The sequence below is a fragment of the Mytilus trossulus genome, chromosome 14, assembly GCF_036588685.1.
Source record: "Mytilus trossulus isolate FHL-02 chromosome 14, PNRI_Mtr1.1.1.hap1, whole genome shotgun sequence".
Lineage (NCBI taxonomy): Eukaryota > Metazoa > Mollusca > Bivalvia > Mytilida > Mytilidae > Mytilus > Mytilus trossulus.
The window spans coordinates 8,671,883-8,696,595 of NC_086386.1; the positions used below are offsets into that span (position 1 = coordinate 8,671,883).

The window sequence follows — 24,713 nt, forward strand, 5'->3', positions numbered from 1 at the left end:
CGACATTACCATAGGACCCAATAGTGCCCCTCTTCTTGTCGACTTGTACCTTTCCGTTATGAGGCTAAAGTCATATAGGAACTTTTTTGGAAAGAAAGATAAGAAGTTAGCTATATCTTTTAACTTTACTTTTCGCTATATAGGTAATGTTCTCTCACAAAATAATTCAACATTTAGGGACTATATTGACCGCATGTATTCCATAGAACTAACGATAAAGGATACATCAAATACAGTCAAGTCTGTCTCATATCTTTACTTACAGCTTTAAATTGACAATGAGGGTTGGTTGAAAAACAATTTTACGACAAGGTAGATAGTTTTAGCTTTCCAATTCTGAACTTTCCATTTCTATATAGCAACATTCCTTCAGCTTCTGCCTACACAGTATATATCACCCAATTAATACGATACTCTGGGTTTGAATTTCCTATCGTGATTTTTTTTTAAAGAGGGTTGCAGCTCGCAAGGAGGCTGTGCAATCAAGAGTTCCAAATGGTGAGGTTGAAATCATCTCTTCGTAAATATTACCGATGCCATCATGAGTTGGTTGACCGTTATAGAATATCTGTTTCACGGATAATATCGGATAGTTTCTTATGTCGTTACTACAATCCCGTTCCCTATTCATGAATATGACCTACCGAAAAAGGCTACATAATAATAATAAGCAACACGACGGGTGCCAAATGTGGAGCAGGATTCGTTACCCTTCTGGAGTACTTGAGGGGACCTGCAGTTTTTGGTGGAATTTGTTGTGTTTAGTCTTTATATCTCTATGTTGTTACTTGTGTACTATAATTTGTCTGTTTGTCTTTTTCTCTTTTAGCCATGGTGTTGTTAATTTATTGTCGATATATGAGTTTGAATGTCCCTCTTGTATCTTTTGCCCTATTTGTCAGTTGTTATTATCCCAATCCCGTCTCCTTTTCTCGACTGCAACCTCACTGCAATATACTTTTGATTGAATTTGTTTGAACATGAAAAACACGACAATTGTCACATGTGGAGCCGGTTCTGCTAACTCTATCCAGAGCATTTGAGATCACTACCGATATTGGTGTGGTTAAGGTTGCACAGATTTTAGTTGTACGTGTTGTATTTTATAGACCGTTGTTTATTTTTCCGTCGGTTTTCTTTGTTTGCCATGACATTTTCAAGGTTTCAAATAATGAGTTTGAATATCCCGTCGGTATCTTACATCTCTCATTTAAACAAAAAATGTTAAGGCATTTACTAGACGCCCTAACCAATAACAAAATGGTTAAACACAAGAGGAGAAGGAAATTATCAACCTTCAAGATATCACATTTAAACCCCATGTTGTTTTTTTTAATTGGGCAGATTTTTCATCGCATTAAGTGTCCTGTAAAATGTTGTATTGAGGGTCGATGAGGGAATTGTTTATCTGCTCTTGGGAATCGATATTTTGCCGTCATATCCAATTTTGTTTAAACGTTTAAAAGTGGTTTGTTTTCAAATTTTATGTTTTAGTAGTCCTTTGTTAAGAAAAAACAAGGCATAACATTTTCAACTTTGATCGTAGTAAGGGTTTATTATAACAAAATATTCAAACAGATAACAATTTCACAAGTATTATATTATGAATGATTTATCCCTTTTTTATTTATTTGAACATGATATTTAAAGTTCAATATCTTAAACCTTCTGAATAGATTGATGCGAACATTAAAAGTAAAAGGAAAAAAATATAATGATCAATATGTAGTTTTGATAACAATATCTGTTTGATGCACTATTACAAATGTTTAAAAAAAGGTGGGTTGCTTTTGTCTATTTGAATAGTCAATATTGCAGTTTCATAAAATATCTGGATTCCTGCACTTGTCAAACATCACCACTCACTGAAATTAAAAAATAAAATTTTTAAAATCATATAAACGTTCAGATTTAATTTGAAATAATAATAATGTTGTAAAGCTGATTTATTCATGTATAATCATAAAGTACCTTTCATCCTCTTTTAGTCAATGTCAGTTTTGTTAAATTTGCCAAATTGACGTCATTATTTGTTGTTTAATAATTGGTATAAAATACTGTCTTGAAACGTCTCCTTAATAAAATTTTACTCAACATTTGACAAGAATTAATTTGATATTAGCAAATATCTTTAAAGCCTATTTTTTTCGACTCGTATGTTCTTAATACTTATTTCCAACAATTAAACAAAAAATCAAGTGCGTATAATGAAAAACTCACATCAACAAAGCAAACTTTAAATTTACCAGAAAACAATAAACCATTCTTACTATACATAGACTCCGATAATATATTTGAATCTGAAAATGAATAAAAACTATTTTTAATATTTAAAGTACTTTCAATATTGTGTCTTGTGTATTATTATTTGTCTGTTTTTTTTTGTTGACATTGTCAGTTTGTTTGCAATTTTTGAGTTTGGCTTTCCCTTTGGTATCTTTCACCCTAAGACCTTTTCCACATACTCATTAAAAACTCTCAAACAATGCAGAACTTAAAAAAAGTATTACGCTAGATAAAATTTTAAAACTATAAATCTGTAATTTTGTCATTGGTATGAAATATTAAAAAGAAGAATATATTTCCTTTTCCTTCTGTTATGAGATTAAAAAATACAAAATATGAAATTTAACTTTATCTTCTAGTTGGTTTCCAACCTAATGTTTTTAAATTATACAACCTACTTTTCCATATTATGAGTGAAGTTTTAAATATATTGTGAGTAGTTGGTCACAACCCTCGATTTCAAACAGGTGTATTTTTTTCCTCGAATTACAATGTCGATCATAGCCTTACGAATAGTGCATTAATATCGAAACGTTCTACTAATAATATAAATTTCATTTAAGTGAAATGCAGAACGACTCAACGATTTCTGCGTAATGCGATTATCAATAAAGACATCAACAGAAAATACTTGTATCGTCAAATTGCTTCTTCTGAGAGGCAATATAGCTGGAGCTTTATCTAAAGTGACGACTATCAGCTCAAAGATAGTTCACGAATATCGATTGAAAAAACAAGGCAATGCGGTATTTTTAACAATGAGAAAACTATCCACCAAAATTCAAATGAAGTAGGTGTAAGTTAACATTGGCAACCGTACGGCCTATGAAGGTTATTCAAGGAATTGGAACAAGTTATGCTGTTGCCATTAGGAATTGGATGGTCGAATGGTGTCTAACATCTCGAGGCACAAGGTCTAATTCAGTTTGACATCATACAATTCTAATCATTTTGTTAATTCCTGGAAAAAGTAAAGGTGCAAGATGGTAGTTAAATTAAAAAAAAATCAAGGATAGTTTATTCATTTGCAGTAGTACTTTTAAAACATATGTTAAAACTAGTTGTCTAAATGAATATCTTATATATTATGATACTTTATGATCTACTCAGGGTTTCGTTAGAACAGTGACTTTTTTGCATGTTTATTAAAACTCAATACTATTTCAAAACAATTTATAAATAAGGTCAACATATTGTTTAACCTTAATTATCTTTAAGAAGTAAAACAATTGAATTTTCCAAATTCTGTACCTGACACTTCAATACTGTGTTCTCGTCTTTGAAGTAATCTCTCTGCTAATATGTTGTGTTCGTACATAAATAAAGAATCTACCAATGACAGCATTACATTTCTTCTTCTCGACTTTAAAATTTCAATTAGAAAAGCTATCATATTGTGTCGATTGTTTTCGTGACGTTGTTCCAGAATACTATCTAGTTCCGTGCAGAGAATATTTCTTTCGACAAAATAATTTCGGAAAGTATCGAAATCGTCTGATATGCAGACCAGTTCAGGAAAATAGTACAGTATGTTATCAGGCAAATTATCAGTATCTAAAACAAATAAATATATTCTTTATTTAACTTTACAATAACAGTGTAATAATGACTTTAGGTATTGTTCTAAATCAATGAAATGGATAAGTGTACTTGTTTTGGGTTTGCTTCTGGTGGTTCATCCATATTTCAAGAAAAGATTTCAGTTATTTTTCACTTCATATTATTTCTGGTTTTTTTCACTCCTTGAAGTTTAAAATGCAAATTGAATAATTTTAATCTAATGTATTTATTTTGCTTTCATTATATTTTACTTTGCAATATGATTGAAAAACTATTTCAGTCGTATAAAATATATTTGAAGACATTTAACTAATTCATTCATGTTTTTTATTTAATATAAACAAACATGAATACTTATAACGTCCTTATTTCAAAATCTTACTTGAATTAAATACTTTCTGAAAAGTATGCAATCTATCCAATATTTTCTTGTTTTTTCCCCGTTGCTTCTTTAATATCCGAATAAATTTACATGTAAGGTTTGAATTCCTCCCAAGCAAGACAACAAACATTTCTGCCTTTTTTTCTATTTCTGGTATATCATCACAATCTTGAAAAATATACTGTTCTTCTTCTTTGAATGCCTTAAGAAGTTCATTTACGTCAATATGCGATTCAACAAAATGTTTGTTAGCTGTGAAAACATTTATCGATTCATCTTCGGTTTGGTTTTGTCCTGGTAAACTGTCTTAAAAAGATCAACATGCGTGTAAAAAAATTAAAACATTTAAATATATACAACTCGATGATACCTGCAACCAATTTCTAGAGAAAAACATAATTTTGAAGAGCGAAATATTTAGTGTAACGTTCGCGAATATTCCCATTTGTAAACAACAAAATATTTTCGGTTTTATTGAGAACCAACATCAGACATAAACCTGTCTACATATATGATGAAATAAAGGCATGCAATGACTTTGTTAATAGGCAACTACCGCCGTGATTAACCGAAATTTGGTTCTTCATCTGCATTGTTTATATAGAAATGACAAGAATTTTAAAAACTTCGATACTGACTGCATGTGTTAATGGAGTTATTCATTGTAGGCATTTTTACATGACCTAACCATGATAGCATGAACAAAGATTTAGTGCAACATAAATCAGGTTCAGCATTTTGAATGATTATATTATTTCTGACTTAATTATTATCAAAGCTCTTCGAGAAAAAGAAACAAATCGTTTTTACTTCGAGTCGGGTCCTTTTCAGACAATCTTATTTCAGTCTATTTATGTATAATACACGTAAAATGTTTAAATAGTACAAACTTGACAGCAAGTCTTTTTCAGTATAGATGATTATACAATTCAATAAATAAATTTTGTTTTAACATACCTCTGTCACAATTCATGTGCACAGCGTTAAGAAAAATATTCATTTCAATTAAGTCATTTCCATTATCTGCAGAAGGTCTCAAATAGTCAATACTGAAAAGAGTTTCTAGAAAATGTGACCAGCTTCTGCTTTGATATCCTTCTTTTAGTGATTTAAGTGTGGTATCTGATAATGAACGGAAAGTGGCGCTTCCGGAGACGAAAGATGTGATTGGGTATATTGCAAATGTTTTAACTAACCATACAAGGCAATCACAAGATGAATCCCGTAACTCGAATTCAATTTTATCATTTAAGTTTGTGGACGATAAAGTCATGTGTACTTCATAGTTGTCCTCTGGAGCTGAAACAAGTACAACACTTTATATTTTAAATTGCTGAAAACAAATATTTTATAACGCACTAGTGTAATAAGACTTTTAAATTAATTTATTACCAGAACTTGAGGTCTGAATTGTATATCACATTAAAAAAACACAATCTTACTTCATGGAATGATCAACATTTGTAAGCGTCATTATCAATATCTACTTATATAGTTAAAAAGATGCGCATATGTTCTGTGATTCAGTGTACTCAAAACAATCCGTATAAGAGCGCCTCTACACCTGATATCACCATTAGTTTTTCGTGGGGTTCGTGGTGCTAAGTTGGGTTCGTGGTGCTAAGTTTTTAGTTTTCTATTTTGTGTCGTTTGTACTGTTATTGGTCAGGTTTTTTTTTCTTTTTTGGCCATGTCATTTTCAGTTTATTTATGAATTACGCCCCTCTCTTATATCAATGTACATGATGAAGTGTGAACATTGTTGTGTTACTGCAAATTTGTTTTATTCTTAAATGAAATTGACGAAAACAAGAACGGTATAGGCGTTTCAGCTAGTGCGGTTACATATAGTATTATACGTACGATATGACAAAACATTTGGCGCAAAAAAGACAATATTCAAGAATCCTCTGACGGTGCTTCCAGTTGATATCTTATAGTGTGTCTGTCTATGTTGTGATGGTATTATATTGTTTCAGAAAAGAGAGAAGGTTTGGTACCATAAATACGTTTAATCCCACTGCAAATGTTTGCACCTGTTCTTAGTCAGGAATCTGATGTACAGTGGTTGTCCTTTGTTTATGTAGTTCATACCGTTGGTTTCCCCGTTCAAATGGTTATACACTAGTAACTTTTGTGGGCCCTTTATAGCTTGCTGTTCGGTTTGAACCAAGGCTCCATGTTGAAAACCGTACCTTGAACTTTAATTGTTTACTTTTATTAATTGTTACTTGGATGGAGAGTTGTCTGATAGGCACCATACCAAATCTTCCTATATCTATTCGAAATAGAATAAATATTCCGGAAATAAAAATATAAAATAGCAGAGCGTATCTTATCACAGTAGCATTAATCCTTACTTTACAAAAGACTATGAAAACATTTATAACATGACACATGTTTTATCAGACAAGGAAATAACTTTTTCTGATATTCTCTACCTAAGTATGAATCTGCATTTTAATTGATAAATATTCAACTTGCAAACACATACGTCTTAACAGAAATAAAAATATTCGTTATGAACATTACCTTTTAATTCTGAATAAATTATGCCATCTTCACAGTAACAACTTATTGCTGAAAATAAAATAAACAGTTAATGCACTCACTTTGTCATTCCAGTCTCAGTTTCTTAGTCATGAAAATAAATGAAATATAAACCGATCATAAAGTTCACTTTGGGAAAATGTCATTTATAATAACCAAACAACACATCAATTAAAGATATATGGAGGTCAACATAATGTTTTCATAAAAAGACGGTTGTCGATATATTATATCAGCATTGTACTATGTCTACAAATGAAAATAATAGTTTATAGATGCGTAATGGGTACATATATTAAAGATGATCAAATATCTGTCTCAATATGTTCTCCAAGTGACTGAAACGTTGATAAATAATAAAGTCAACCATCAAATAGTCAGAATAATAACAAAAACCACTTAAATTACCTGGAACTAAACCTGTTTTTAATTCTTCTAACACAATGTCATATTCGAAATCTTTTAAAACTTTTAATAAGCATTCGAATGAGCCTTTGTGTAATGACATTTCTACTTTCTGCATAAAACACTGTATCATAGTACGTGAATCTTCACAAATAATTACATCTTCGAAATCTTTTACATCAAATATAAAATTTTCAAAGAAATAGTCCACCACTTGGTCTGGATTAAAAAATTCATCTAACGATGGAGTACATTTATCTATCTGTTGACGACATTTTTCTAAATCTAAAACAAAATACAAAAAGAAAATCAATCAGTTCAAAAAGTGTACTTACAACTATGCGAAACAGCACTTATTTAATACTAATATTCTTTATGTATGATTGTAAGTATACGTTTATTGCTAATTATAAAGTGTTTAATTTTGATTACCAGAAGAATTCAGGCACAAAACCATTTTCCTAAGATTATAAACAGTTTACCGATTAACATCCATACCTCTTTTACATTATTCAAACTTCTTATTACTAAGAACGTCTCTATATTTTGAATGATCTTTGATAACTTTTATGTTGTTTATTTGGTGTTTTTTTGTGTATATGTTTTTATACATACAAACATAAGAAATATTATTTGTCAATTCACTGCCGTTAAAAGGTTTCCCTTTTATCATAGATTGTCTTTGATGAGTGCGCATAATTAAGGGGATTTTGGGGGAGGGGGGGGGGGGGGAATCAAATGACTCATGGAATATGAACTATTATATTACCCGTCTACCAGATTCAGAAAATGGTGTACTTAATCAACAAAAGTTTTACAAATTATTGAGTGGTGAGGAAGAACTGGTGTATTTGCTATACTAATCATTTTATTAATTTTTGAATGTCTGTTTATATTTACAAAATAATCCGCTATTTGTTCGATTCGAATACATCGTTCAGGACCTCAGAACTAAATATTAAAATAAAACTCATTTCAAGTATGCACATTATCCTTAATAAAAATAATCATGCACGGCGTATTTTAATGGACACAATTTATTAGAAGAAATTCAAATAAGAATTTGTCAAAAACAGATATTTCCTCAAAAGAATAACTTAATAGACTACTTACTTCTTTTTCTCCAATTTTGACTAATAACTGATCTGTTTAGTACTTGTATAGTTGATTTCCCTTGCATTCGTAAAATAACTATACATTTGTTAAAACTGCTTGGGTCTCTACTTTTTCGAATAAGCAACATTAAGTAGTGATTCTTCTGACTATTTGGTGACTTCATTTTAAAATCATTTAAACGATCTGTTTGGATCATTCCTTCCTTAACTAGTGATCTCAGCATAAGTTCGTGATTAATTGTTTCTTTTAGTGCTCTCCAGTTACCAGTAATCTGTTTTTCTAACGGAATTCCATTATATATTACTTGAACTAGAATTATATTTGATCAGTAAATAAGTGACATTGAGGCGTTATTAAATTTCACTATCATAAACGAAGAAGAACTCAAAGATTTTTAGACAATAAATATAATAACGGTGATGGCTGCTGTATCCCTATTTTGAAATTTTACCTATTATGTCTGTTTTGTTCACGCATCGTTGTGAATTATTGGAATGTGATGCGACTGTCATACTAGTTAGAGGTGTAGTGCTTTCAAACCAGGTTCATTCCAACATTTTCTACATTTGAAAATGCCTGTACCAAGTCATGAATATGACGGTTGTTGTCCATTCGTTTGAAGTATTTTATCATTTGATTTTGCCATTTGCTTAGGATCTGTCTCTTTTGAATTTTCCTTTTGATTTCAGTATTTGTGTAACTTTATTTTTTTTTCTTTGTATCTTCTGCCAAGATTTAAAGTATTTTATAGTCTTTCTTTGATGCCGCTTATTTTAAAATAAAATGCAGCTGTAGATTTAATTAACACCAATATGTCAATCTTTTGTCTCAATACTATGAGTGAATGCTATTATCAAAATAAAGAAACTATATTTATAATATATAGATATAGGAAGATGTGGTGTGAGTGCCAATGAGACAACTCTCCATCCAAATAACAATTTAAAAATTAAACCATTATAGGTTTAAGTACGGCCTTCAACAATGTATTTATGTAAAGAGATCGAAAAGTACTGTTATACCACTGTCCCAGGTGAGGGGAGGGTTGGGATCCCGCTAACATGTGTAACCCCGCCTCATTATTTATGTATGTGCCTTTCCCAAGTCAGGAGCCTGTAAATTCAGTGGTTGTCGTTTGTTTATGTCTTACATATTTGATTTTCGTTTTTTTTTTACATAAATAAGGCCGTTAGTTTTCTCGTTTGAATTGTTTTACTTTGTCTTATCGGGGCCTTTTATAGCTGATTATGTTGTATGGGCTTTGTTCATTGTTGAAGGCCGTACGGTGACCTATAGTTGTTAATGTCTGTGTCATTTTGGTCTTTTGTGGATAGTTGTCTCATTGGCAATCATACCACATCTTCTTTTTTAAAGTTCTCCAAAATTATAATTTTGCTCCTAAAAGTATCAATTACAAAATTTCAAAAGTAATAATTAATATATCCTTAAAAACATAATCATAGAAAAAATAATAAAACATCTTCATATATAAGGCATCAGTTTAAAAGTATTGACTGGTATTAAACCCATAATATCATGAAACACTATTTTAAAAACCTACCTCTCAAGCGATGGTATATGATTTTGGCCACTGAAAAAAAGTACACTGATAAACGAATTTTGCATAATGTTGGCAGTATTTAAAAAAACATTTCCAAAGTCTATTTAAAAGTTAGAAATAAATGAAGATGATGATTTGCAAAATAAGGTCGTGTTGAGATACAATAAATCAATAGGTGTAACGAGTTGAAAGTTCATTTTTTGGTACTAATTTAAATTAGTCAAAACATTGCAACGAACTCATTTTCTTGTAACATCAACATGCCACCTTTTGTAGCTATCTAATCATACAGACACATGTACACTGTTATGATTTTGCGTGAAACTGTAATCAGCAAACTCGTTCAGCTGTATACAACTAAACATTATTTCGAAAATGATGATGATTTTGCATTACAATAAACAATCTAACATAATAAATAGTTACATCCAATAAACAATGCAATGATAACTATCAATACAATTGCTCCTGTCTGTCCATTAGTTGTGGTCTTCATTGCAAAATCTACAATTAAACACGAACAAAAGACATTACAACACATTCTCATGTGACAATTTTATATGATCCATGAATAATATCTTTTTTACAACATTTGAGATTTTGTAAATTATAGAATGTAAAGGTCCGAGATAGTTTTATATGAAAATGAGGAATACTTAAAGTCAAAATGTATTTAATTTCATTTATTCCATATGATAACTCAAAGAAGCGGACTACTACTCTGTCATAACAATTAGCCCCTCTTATATTTTTCTGACTATATAGTTATCACATCTTTATTTTTAGAAACAAGTTATGAACTATTTAAAGTAGAAATATGATTGTAAATACCTGTCAATATATCCTTTGAAAGGAATTTGGTGTTGTTTTCCTCTCTAAAACAAGAAGAAAAACGTGTTTCAGGTACTTGGTTAATCAAACAGTGAAATACTTCCTTTTAAATTTTATACTATGAAAGTAATGTAACGGTATATATGAATTATATGTTTGTTACTTAACATACTAGTATATGCATACATGATACTATTGATAACTTTCAAATGTAGCCATGGTTCATGTAACCAAGCTATGCTTTCTCTTTCAAATATGATATATAAACTAATTCTAAATATTGAAATAGTATTGTTTTTTCTTCAAAATACAATTTAACAATATAGAGTATGTCTAACCGTGATTCGTTAATCTGTCCACATTGAAACTTGACTGGGAATGAATCCTTGAGCAAACATTGATAATCTGTAAAATCCAAGCATATCATAGAAGATTTAATACACAAATTAGCAAAAAAAGAACCCAGTATTACAAGTTATTATGTAGTTTTTTTTTTTTTTTTTTTTTTAAACTATGCAGTATTCTTATAATTCTATTTAATATAATTTATAATTCTTCAGGCTGTGTTTGGCGATACAAATTCAAACATCTCTCCTGACAATTAGTGTTGCTGTCTTATTAAAGTTGGCATAAATGCTTCGAACTTAAAATGCTTTAATAGCTGCATATCTAAATTACCTTCAACATTTAGAACTTTCACAATTGTGTAAAAAACTCTATGCCTCTGCAGAAATCGTTTAAATAAAACGCACGTTGATACTCACAAATATGCCCGTGTATTGGGTGAAAATTACAAACCTGCACAAGACTATGTTCATGCAATACTGTTTAGTCGTCAGTGAACAAAAGAACCTCTTATCTCTCCTTTTCATATGCCATAACTTGAAATCACAAAGCCTCATAAACCTTGTAACATGAATGAAATCAGTTTCTATTCAATAGGGCTATGAACGTGAATTTTTAAACAAACCCAAGAAAATCTATACCGCTTCAGACGACATTAGAAATCCAAAAGTTTAATTTACCGACGTTTACACAATATTAAATTTCAAATCTTTCAACCACTTTACACCGTTCAGAAACAAAAATGACAATCAAATCTTTGAAAAACATAAATATCCAATTATATTTGCAAACTTAATCGGTTACAGACAGCGTATCCCCTAAGTCTAAATAATAACATCATGGGTCAAGGGAACATACCTCAAACCTCCCCAAAGGATTTCATGACTATTATTGATAAAAGACAACAAAACATAAATATCAAGGTAATGACATTATCTGCAAACATCGTTCTAATTTCACATTTGGTGATCCTTTTTTCTATTTTTAAAACCAAAGGTAGAAATCAATTATTTTGCAAACTTAGTAAATGGAAAATTAAGTTATATTTTTTTAATGAATTCTTGTATAGATACACAAATACAGTTTCCAAGTTTGGCTGTGTCTGTAGAAAACCCATTTCATACGGAATAATATATATAGGTTTTACGACGAAGTTGCTTTGTTTCGATCTATTGAAGTACGCCTTTTTCAGCTGATTTTTATAATTTGTTCTGATGTTGTGCTGTAATACCACTGAGCAAGGGAAAGGGAGGGTGGAGTATTCTCAAACATGTTTACCCCCACAAAATGTATAAGCCTGTTCCAAGTAGTTCGGTGTTCATTGTTGGGTCATGTCTGTCATATTTGTTCTTCGTAAATTGTTTTGTTTCAAATTAGACCGTTGGTTTTCTTTCGTACACCCTTTGATACACCCGACTAGACGGTAATGGTTTTCTCATTGTTGAAGGCCGTAAGATTGGATTGCCTATACTTTCATACAGTTCCTTTGAACTTTGGTGAATAGTTCTCTTATTGACAATCATACTACTGTAACGAAAATCGGTCATAGTTTATTTATTTTGATGTGAAACACCAGTTGTCTTTCCCTGTTAATTGTGTTTCTATATGTTTATAAGTTTCTCCATAGTTGGAGAACCATGTATTACTTAAAACACCCCTAATTTTGGTATAGTCTTGATTTTCACCCCTTCACGTATAATGGACCGTTCCATATCGTAGTATATAAGGCAGCTCAAGACAGAGAAACTTTGTCATTTGTATGTGGACCATTGAAGAGTTAACTTCTAGGATTAAATATTCCAACTGGTAAGTAGGGTGGCTTTAGTGATTCAAAGGATATATATTATAGTGTTTGGATTTATATGTGAATATTTCGAATAGTGATTGTGTTATAAAGTGAACTTATATAATAAGTTATTGTACAGTGAAAGTACAAGGTGTATACTTGCTTGTGTTGCAAGTTGTTACATTGTGACGTGTATTAGTGATAATACATTGTGAAATCTTGCTGGTGTTGCAAGTTGTTATATTGTGGAAGTGTTTAAGTGAATGTGCACTGTGTTTAATCTTACCAGTTTGGAATATATTCATTTCGTTCGGATTCATAGTGATAATTAGTGTGTGAGTTGAGCTGTGTTCATATACATTCCTTGTGCATTGAAGTATTGTGCAAGTGTTATTGTGTCACTGTGTTATAGTGGTTTATTGAATATTAAAGGTGATATTACAAATTGGTATTATTAATAGATGTTGTATATATGTGAAAATGTGTTTATACGTTTTGTGTGAAATAAATTGATGCATGTTGCATAGTAATCCGTTGGTGACATTGTGTAATAAAGTGTCTGATGCATGTTGCATAGTGATATATTAGTGACATTGTGAATACTCAGGCTTAATACATGTTGCAAAGTGATTGCATAGTGACATTGTGTGTATATATTCTATAATAAGGCATTGTGTTTATACAAAGTGAATGAGGAACTTCACCTTGTAATTTAGTTTATGTGCATTGTGTAGCTTATATATTTGACATTGTGAATTCATTTAAGGGTGTTTTAATTGTTTTAAATATGACAACTTGTTGTGGTGCAAATTAAGGTTGAACACTTGAAATCCTGAATTATTCAGATACGGATCCATTGATGGTCCGGTTACACGTTACACTACTTAATCTTATTCTTATATTGAATACAAAAGCCCTCATTTGGTTATATTGTTATCAAATGCGTACAAAAACAATTGGCATTTCCCAAGATTTGAATAGGATATTTTATGGTTTGCATTCATGATGTGCTTGACAGTTAACGATGTAAAAAAAGAACAGTTAGTTTGAAGCAGAATACACATCAACTTGAATAATAAAAACGAAATAATAGGCCTTTGGTTATTGACCCACAAAAGTACAAACTAGACACTTAATTGTTAATATAATAACCTGAAACCAACGTTTGTTGGCAATGTTATTTTGATCAGTTTCACGTTTTTTCACTTAAATCTAAAACAGTTTGCAGTAATATTCAACTTTCCATTTAGCCTACACATACCACGTGACAGATATTCGTTGTCTTTGCATTGTTGCAGATAGCAGGAACAGTCTTCCTGGGTAGGATTACAATTACACATATCTTTTGGTTTGCTGACGTAATCGTATCCTTGTTGGTAGTCACATCGACATCTGACGTCATCTTCTGCCGAACCCTGACCCGAGAATGTCTGTCCTCTATCAGCACATACCGATTTGAGTAAGATGCAATGACTGCTAGCATTCCGGTAAAATGTTATGGGTTGATATCGATCAAGTGAACATGGAACAAATGTTGGTGATCCTTCCACAATATATTTTCTTCCTAATTGCAATAAAAATATTTTAAATGCTTACTGTCGAACCAGAACAATCATCGATTACATTCACCCTTTTGCTCACAAAATGTACCTGGGTGTTTGTTTTTCACTGAAACGCTTAAATCCAAGGTAAACAACAGTATTTAAAGATTCGAACACAATAAAGACAAAAGTAAGTGTGTTTATTTGGTTTTCTTTTCTTTTCCTCAAGATAAAAACAATATTCTGTTCACACTGGTTATTGTAGTTCATTTTAAAACTCGGTTTTGTTGAAATTTACTTTTCTGGCTTATTATATTCTGTAATTTGTTGTCGTTTTATCAATAGGTAATACATCTCATCGTACGCTTGTACAGAAGAAGATGAAAGGAATGTCGTATACCAATAATGGTCCCCGAAGAACATGAACATGCAACATGACAATAACATTCATTTTTCGAGATTGAAACAAATAATAGTTAACAGTGTATGTAAAGTGCGGATCCTAAAATTTCATTTTCACTGTATATGCCATATATTTTTGATGTAAAATGATAAATAAACAGACGATTGTTTTTTTTTTTTAAAGAAAATGAAGAAAATAAGTTAAATTGTATTTGTTAAGAAAATAATACTATAAAGACATTGTAAGAGATGCAAACGGGGTTTTATCGCGCCTAAAGCCATCCAGCTTTGATACATATATACCAAAATATCCACCCGCAAAGTGGAAAGGGATTTATATAAGTTGCAAAACTTGTTTCCCAATCCACTATAAATAAATATGTTTTAAACTAAATTAAAATATCATAATACGATGAATTTAAAAAATGGAAATGGGCAATATGTCAGAGAGACAACAACCCAACAAAGAGCAGATATACATGTTATAAGGATTGTCTTTGAGGAATACTAGCGAAGGTTTACTTTTAATAATCCAACACCACCGTATATTCTATTGGGTTTGTAATACCTTCATATTGATAACCATTTTGATCTCGTCGAATTAAAATGATTCTTTCTCTTTCTTTTGATGTCACAGAAAATAATGTGGGGTGTTTCAATTTGAAATCATTATGCCAGTTGCAAGTATACATTAATTGCTTTCACCTTGATTTTAGTACATTTTTTTTAAGATGACATTTCGTTTAAAGTATGACAAAGCCTTGTACATTCATATATAGGTCTAAGCAATAGTAGATCAATAATAAAATAATGAAGTAAAATTAATCCTAAAATTTAATCGAATTTGCTGATTTAAAGTAACTGTTTAAAAAAACAGGTATACTACTCATATATAGATATAGGAAGATGCTGCATGAGTACCAATGAGACAACTCTCCATCCAAATAACAATTAAAAAAAAGTAAACCATTATAGGTCAATGTACGGCCTTCAACACGGAGCCTTGGCTCACTCTGAACAACAAAATTACTAGTGTATAAGCATTTAAACGGGAAAGACAACGGTCTAATATATATAAAAAAAAACGAGAAAAGAGAAACACGTATAAATTACATAAACAAACGACAACTACTGTACATCGGATTCCTGACTTAGGACATGTGCAAACATTTGCAGCGGGATTAAATGTTTAAATGGTACCAAACCTTCTCCCTTTTTCTGAAACAATAGCATATAAAATCACAACATAGAAAAACACACGATAAAATATCCATTGGTAGGCATACGTTAATTAATACACAATGAACGAATAAATTTGATCTGCGATATCTGAATGCAAATGCACAGTTAATAAAATATTAGGGACAACTATTCAAGGCCAAAAAGCAAACAAACAAATCCAAACAAAGCCATGGCAAAACACCACTGCGAAATATTTAACCCTTCAAAAAGAATCACTTTTTTAGAAAAAAAACGGTTTTAATAATACAGGTAAATCTTGAGATTTATACAAATGTAGTAAGAAAAAATAAGAAGATATTCCAAAAAATCAAAGCTGGTATATGGACAAGATCCATATTAACATATAATAACAAAAAGCATTATAAACAGTATCAACAAGTCGAATTAACAAGAAAACACATCCCAGGGATTTAGTATTCTAACGTCATGAACAGTCAGAGAAGATTTGAGAGTGCTCGCAGTTACTGACAGCTACATGTAGTTAAAAGCCAAAAACAATAAATAATTTATGAATCGCTCACCTTAATTCTTTTGGTTAAATCTCTCATCAATGATTATTTTGGCTTTTCAATTTATTTAAATGTTTTTTGGATCGTCCTATTTTCTTCAAAAGCAAAAAAAAAAATCATTTTCTTCTATGTTCTATTTTAGCCATAGAAGCTATGTTTCTTCACATACAAGGAAATAAAATATAAAATTTATACTAGATACTATGAAACTCATTTAGCCTAAGTTTGGCTGAAATTGATACAGCAGTTTCAAAGGAGATTTTTTTTTAAAAGTAAGTCAACATGATGAACATATTGTGAAAAAAAGTCTTTAAACACAATAGCTCCTTAAGGGGTCAATTGACAATTTTGGTCAGATAGACTTATTTGTAGATCTTACTTGGCTGAACATTATTGCTCACTTTACAGTTTATCTCTATCTATAATAATATTCAAGATAATAACCAAAAACAGCAAAATTTCATTAAAATTATCAATTCAGGGGCAGCAACCCAACAACAGGTTGTCTGATTCATCTGAAAATTTCAGGGCAGATAGATCTTGACCTGATAAACAACATAGCCCGATGTCAGATTTGCTCTAAATGCTTTGGTTTTTGAGTTATAAGCCAAAAAATGCATTTGACCCCTATGTTCTATTTTAAGCAATGGCGACCATGTTTGTTGATAGATCAAAACTTCGGATACAATTTATAAACTAGATACCCTAAGGAACATTCAGTGTAAGTTTGGAAGTATTTGGCCCAGGAGTTTCAGAGGAGAAGATTTTTGTAAAAGATTACTAAGATTTATGAAAAATGGTTAAACATTGACTATAAAGGGCAATAACTCCTAAAGGGGTCAACTGACCATTTCGGTCATGTTGACTTATTTGTAAATCTTACTTTGCTGAACATTATTGCTAGTTACAGTTTATCTCTATCTATAATAATATTCAAGATAATATCCAAAAACAGCAAAATTTCCTTAAAATTATCAATTCGGGGGCAGCAACCCAACAACAGGTTGTCTGATTCATCTGAAAATTTCAGGGCAGATAGATCTTGACCTGATTAACATTATAACCCGATGTCAGATTTGCTCTAAATGCATTGGTTTTTGAGTTAGAAGCCAAAAACTGCATTTGACCCCTACATGTATGTTCTATTTTTAGTAATGGCGACCATGTTTGTTGATAGATTAAAACTTCGGATACAATTTATAAACAAGATACCTTAAGGAACATTCAGTAAAAAGTTTGGAAGTATTTGGCCCAGTAGTTTCAGAGGAGAGGATTTTTGTAAAAGATAACTAAGATTTACGAAAAATGGTTAGAAATTGACTATAAAGGGCAATAACTCCTAAAGGGGTCAACTGACCATTTCGGTCATGTTGACTTATTTGTAAATCTTACTTTGCTGAACATTATTGCTGTTTACAGTTTATCTCTATCTATAATAGTATTCAAGATAATAACCAAAAACAGCAAAATGTCCTTAAAATTACCAATTCAGGGGCAGCAACCCAACAACGGGTTGTCTGATTCATCTGAAAATTTAAGAGCAGATAGATCTTGACCTGATAAACAATATTACCCCAGTCAAATTTGCTCTAAATGCTTTGGTTTTTGAGTTATAAGCCAAAAACTGCATTTGACCCCTTATGTTCTATTTTTAGCAATGGCGACCATGTTTGTTGATAGATCAAAACCTCGGATACAATTTATAAACTAGATACCCTAAGGAACATTCAGTTGAAGTTTGGAAGTATTTGGCCCAGTAGTTTCAGAGGAGAAGATTCTTGAAATAGTTTACGACGACAGACGACGACGACAGACGACGACAGACGACAGACGACGGACGATGGACGACGACGGACGCCAAGTGATGGCATAAGCTCACTTGGCCCTTCGGGCCAGGTGAGCTAAAAAGTCATGCATCAAAGACTAAAATTAACTAAAACACATCCCAGGGATTTATTATTTTAACGTCATGAACAGTCAGAGAAGACCTGACTTGTGCAATGCCATAAAATAAATGTATCGACACGTAATAGGATAGTGAGGAGCGACTTCTATAGTGAAAATTACGGTGTCTGTGTGAAAATTACGGTGTCTGTGTGCCTATACATCACGCCTCAAAGGAAGATACAATTTAGTTATGTTATAGTTTTCTTATGACAAAATCGATATTAGTGCCAATGTAAACTATAATCAGGGATCTTATTACAATATTGGTACGATAACCCTTACTTATAAGTTTTTTCAAAGGTTCGATAAGTTTACACGGATCACATATATGTCCTCGCTTTAAGTATAATTTTACAATAAAATTTAGGATGTGAAATACAAAGGTTTTAACAGGTACAGCCAAATTTACTAATCAAATCTTTGTATCTATGAACGAATTTAGTAAAAGTTTAAACTAATTGATGGTATCGAAATCCCTGACACAACAGTTTCCAAGTGATGCATTGATTACGTTCGTTAAAATCTATGACATCAGAACACACACGGGCAAACCGAACGAGTTGGGATATATAATAATAATCCTTATTTCAAGAGGGTATGCTCAATAAGTACAAACACTATTCTCCATTGAGGCCCTCACACTCCCATCTTCGGTAGCCAAGGGTTACGATCCACTCCCGCTCTCTTCACTCTTGGCGGATTGAGCCAATATTTGTGATAACAATGATGCGCCATCTATCGGCAGATAAAAATCACGCCAATTCCGAATACATTATTCTTGACCAATGGTAGCACTTGAACTCTTCACTTTGGAGGTAAACACACGGTAGCGTTTAGATTCTACACACTTGGTAAAGCTGGAAATGAAAACATACGTCAACATTCATGCATTTGTGCATGCAACATACACAGAAACTTCTATTTGTTGATTAAAAACATTCAAGTTTTCACTAAATATAGTCGTATGTTTAGGGATGTAAAGACTTGTTGCACAAAAAACACGTGGCAACTGTTTACAAACACTTTCTACATTTACACGTGATCATGTTATAGGCGCATTTTGATTGGATGCAGCGAGTTATGACTGCAACCAAAAAAACTCCTTACCTTGTGTCTCCGAAATTTTATCTCAATCCGCCAAGGTTGAAGAGAGCGGGAGTGGATCGTAACCCTTGGCTAGCGAAGATGTCACGCTCCACTCACAATGCAATTCACACAATTTCATCATAACAAAGACAAACATAAGAAAACATAAATCAAAATTGATACATAGTCATTCAAATAATTCCTCAATTTTCAAGTTCAAACTTAAAAGCAGTTTGTTTTAAAAGTATCTATGTTTGACATGTGTCTAAGTGCTTCTTAAGTTGGGCCAGAATATGAAAAAGATCTTCTAATTGTGTTTGCTCTTGCCTTTGGTATATTAAGTAATTGGGTAGTATTAGATCTAAGTTGCATTCCATTCAAGTTTATTTGTAACATAGGAGATTTTGTTAGACAAATATTCTGGGACAGATCCATATAAACATCTATGAACATATAAGGCCTTGTGGTAAATCACACGATCAGTAAATCGAAGCCAAGACAACTTTTTAAACATTTTTGTATTACATGGGGTATCATAAGGAAGTTCAATAATAATTATAGCTGCTCGTTTTTTTTAAAAGTTTAACTTATCTATTGTATTTTGGTAACTGGTGTTTCCCCAAATAGTACAACAGTAATCCAAAATAGGGAGAGTACAACTTTCGTGTTCTAGCTATAGGGGAGAGATTTCTTTATGCTAGACAAAAGATTAAGTCTGATACTGATTTTTGTGCACAAAGTGTCAATTTGGGCTGTCCCCTCAAGATTTTCATCAATAAAAAACCCAAGGAGCTTTTCGCAATTAACATCTCTAATGTGTGAGTTACCAACAGTCAAATTAAGAACATAGTATGTTTTTGCTAGTTTCTGTCTAGAACCAATAATTATAGATGTAGTTTTTGTTGGATTTATATACATCGTATTTCCCTTGCACCATTCTTCAATTCTTTCTAAATCATTTGTAATGCTGTCCTTGATGGTATTGAAACTACGACATGTGCAGTGAATAGTAGTATCATCTGCATAGAGGTCTGCTTGACATGAGGTTATATGAAGGGGCAAATCATTAATGAACAATAAAAATAAAAGGGGGCCTAGTTTTTATTTGTAGTAGTACCCTTGACTTAATTGTCCCATTTCCCACTTGTTGGAATCTATGAGATATATATGATTTAAACCAGTTACATGATAAATTTGAAAATTTGTAGCACTGCAGTTTTTGAAGAAGTATTATGTGATCTACAAGATCAAATGCTTTTTTAAAATCTAGGAAGATAATACCTATAATTTCTCCATCATCAATGGCTTTCAACCACTAATCAATAAGTTGAAGTAAAGCAGTATGACAAGAGTGGTGGCTTCTAAATCCAGACTGACTTGCATGAAGGAGCTTATATTTTAATAGGTATCGGTATAGGTGTTTGCAGACATACTTTTCAAAAATCTTTTAAAGAGTATTCAAAACAGACATTGGTCTATAGTTGTCGACAGTATCTTTAGGACCCTTTTTATGGCTTGGCATGACACGGGCATTTTTTAGCGCAGAAGGAAATACAACAGCAGTGATACTCCTATTTATAATATAAGCTATTGACGGTGAAATAACTTCTGATGAAAATGAACTTTTGCTGCTACCTCCTCATAAATACTATCAAATTTGTATGATTGAGATGTCGATAGGCTATCTTTTGGGGCAATATTTTTAAAATGTTTGTTAAAAGCATCAACTTTATGCTGAGATTCTGTGGTAACACCATTGTGTGTCTTAAGTTGAGATTGAAAAGGAGAACTTTTTGTTTGGTTGAGCCCCTTGACATATTTCCGTAATTCTTTTGGATTTTTAGCCTGTTCAATAGATGTTTTATAAAATTTGTTTTTTGCAACATCTATAAGTGCTGTGCTTTTGTTCTTCCAGAACCTGTATCTGTCTAGGTTATGCTTTTTGTTGTAATAATCCCTGTTTTGTCTGGCAGTTAATATTTCAGGGGTTATCCATTCTGGCCTTTGATCATTTTTGACACGCTCTGATTTTATTGGAGCATGCTTATTTCAAACATCATTGAAAAGAGAATACCAGATATGTAAAGCTTTCTCTGTGTCTTGTTCTTCTATCACATTTATTAAAAGGTTTACATTGAAGTTCTTTTATAAAATTCTCTTCATTAAACTTTTTAAAACACCTATAAGTTATGATCATATAAACAACGTATGATGGAGCTAAAGGCACATCGCCGTCGTTTAAAAAAGGAATATTAACAATAGAAAATGAAAAATCGTCTCTTTTGTCGTAAATCGTAGTATGAAGTTTCCCGTTTAAAATTGAAATGTCTTAATCTAGAAAACTGCTGCTGTTTATGTTAGATTTAGTTAAAGTAAGTTATTTTGAGTAAATTTCGGAAGTATATTTAGAGAACTCTGAATTATTTAACGAAAAAATATCATCCAAATAACTGTAGGTATTGAATGTATCAACCAAATATAACAATTATGGGTCTTTACTGAGTACACCACTACAATCTGGCTGCCTTGTCTGCCGGTACGAACACAAACGCTACCTTGAGTTTATTTTTTTTATCTAGAAATGGGAATATTATGGTTCCTATTATTAATTTCAGAATTGTTTTCATAATGAGATATTCGAATATTAACAGTATTCATAATTTCATCCAAATAACTGTCTAAAGTTTTTTTTATCATATTTTTCACGTTTGCACCAATTTTTACAGTAGGCAGACAGAGCAGAGCGTCTGACATTAATGACCTGACGCACTGTTTCCAATCTATTATAGATGGAGGACGATAGTTCGGTCCTTTCTTTAGACAATTTATGACCTCACGGTCTTCGACGATATATATATTTTAATTTAAGAAAATGTCGTTTATGATTTTCCGGTTTATCAAAACTAGGAAATAGCCTGTGATGGCAATAGGCTGTAATAATACGGGTGTATTCATAAAACGGATTAAAAAAAGAAATTTTATCACACTCCAGAAAAATAGCATATAATTTACTTATAGGTATCAGACCCAGTTTGCATAATACTTGATGTCTGTCATTATTCTTAATTATAGATAACAGATCAGCAAGTGTATAATTTATACGATGTTTAATACGTTGATTACGGTTTTTGCGTTTACCATGATACCTATTATGTCTAAGTCGTTCATCAACGATATCAATGACATTGATAGAAGTTTTAGATATGTTCCCTTGCCCTAATATTTTATCATTTAGACCGAGAGGATAAGCTGTTTGAAGTCTTTTTATCCAAAACAATTCGCGAACTTCGCGTGATTTTTTTAAATTGCTTGTGCGATTCTCCTGGTTGTTTCTGAACGGTTTCGAGGGGTTGGAATTCTATATATTTCAGATTATGATCATTATCCTTATCAATATGCTAATATACTAAACTTTTGATTTTTTGGGTCTACGAAAGCGGTAGAGATGTTCTTGATTTCTTCTGTAATACTCTCGTCCCGTCTGTCCCACATATTGAATACCACACTTAGGTTGTGTTCAAGTTACAACATAGTTTTTGAGTTTTTCAGGTTATAAAACAGGAAAAGGAGAGCGAAAAATTTCTCCCGTTCACTGTTGACCTTATAGTATTTTGAGAAGTTAATCTAAAACAGGTTAGTCATTTTTTGGCATTGCACGGGGAAATTTGTGGATATCCACGTGCATTTTTGTAAAATAATCTGGCTGTAGTGGCATTACCAATACGTTTTACTTTATTTATGCACGTAGATAACCTTGAAGTTGTGTTGTTGATAACATTTTTTCCATTCCATACTCATGTTTACTTAAGATCTCACCCCGGGCTGACAGTGTGAGCCAAAATTTGTTCCAGTGTAATTTATATCACATAAAATATGTTCTGGAGGATTTTTTTTCACAGACAATTTCTATATAGTTTGTTCCCTCTCTAAAAAAATAAATTCCGAACTTTTCTGATATGTGATAAGAATTCAAATAGCGAAAAACCGTAAAAATGCTATTTGTCCAGCTTGCCGGATGAATGAGGAGTTTGTATTTCAATTTGAAAATATCATAAATGATATAGTCATCAATTAAAATGTTTCATTTATTGCAAGTCCATTTATCATATAAATCTACAATATAAAAATTCCTTGCATCTTCGAAAATTCTACATCGGAAATGAATGCACTAATAGTGATAATTCATCGCATCTATAGTCAAAATGGATCGCTTTCAATAATCGATATGCTATATTATGTTGCTTTTATAACACTTATTTGAACTTTAATGCTGTTTTTTGTGCATTAAAAAGACATATCACAATGAAAATATGTTGAAATTTGCCTTCAAATCAATTATTTTGGTATTTTCGAAACGTAAACAAATACAGTTTTCCCACGATCCTTTATTCTAGAATAGAGACACTCGCATATGATAGTGAAAATGAACTAGCTGGATCCGCACTTTATATACACTGGTTAATAAAACCAAGCGATATAGAGCGATTTTTTTCTTCGGTAAATATTAAGGCAACTCAAGCTATCATACTACACAATACATAAAGTTTGTTTTTCCATCTTACCTTTAGGTGCAACGTCTGGTTTTTCTGAACATGATTCTGTGTACGATTTGTTATTGGTATCCCATAAACAATAATACTGAAATGCCAGTTCATTGTTGCATAACCCTTCAGCTCTCAAAGTCCAATGTGACGAAGGTGGGCATGATAACTCATAGGCAGTGTTAAAGTAAGGCAACAGGAACAGTAAGAAGAGCTGTAAAATATTCATTTCAAATTATATGCTTCCGTGATGAAAACTTGTGTCCGTGCATTGAGTGTGAAAGTGTCATTTGACTCAAATTCAGTACATCATATTGAGAATAACGCTGAACATTATTGTGTAAGATGGAAAATATAGACACACAGTAATAATGTCAAATACATTGTATCTGTTTTTGGAAACAAAGACTTAGCTGATGCAAAAATCTTAATAACTTTAAATTAAATAAAATATCTTATCAACATTACAAGATATCTTATTGACTTTATATGATATCTTATTAATTTTATAAGATATCTTATTTACCTTTTTATAAGATATCTTGTTTACCTTTTTATAAGATATCTTATATACCTTGTTATAAGATATCTTATTTACCTTAGTAAGATATCTTCTTGATTAA

General features: G+C 31.6%; 1 protein-coding gene across 1 annotated transcript; it reads right to left on the reverse strand.

Moving 5' to 3' along the window:
- Positions 1–1,624: 1,624 nt before the first annotated feature.
- On the reverse strand, positions 1,625–24,319 carry LOC134697455 (uncharacterized). Its single transcript, XM_063559733.1, has 14 exons — positions 24,112–24,319; positions 14,084–14,386; positions 11,030–11,096; positions 10,692–10,735; positions 10,287–10,364; positions 9,861–9,890; positions 8,297–8,608; positions 7,187–7,468; positions 6,761–6,808; positions 5,186–5,527; positions 4,229–4,534; positions 3,538–3,840; positions 2,221–2,300; positions 1,625–1,865 (listed from the first exon to the last, which is right to left on the reverse strand). The coding sequence occupies exons 1-14, from the start codon at positions 24,317–24,319 to the stop codon at positions 1,863–1,865; spliced, it is 2,406 nt and encodes an 801-aa protein (XP_063415803.1). The 3' UTR covers positions 1,625–1,862.
- Between the last annotated feature and the right edge of the window lie 394 nt (positions 24,320–24,713).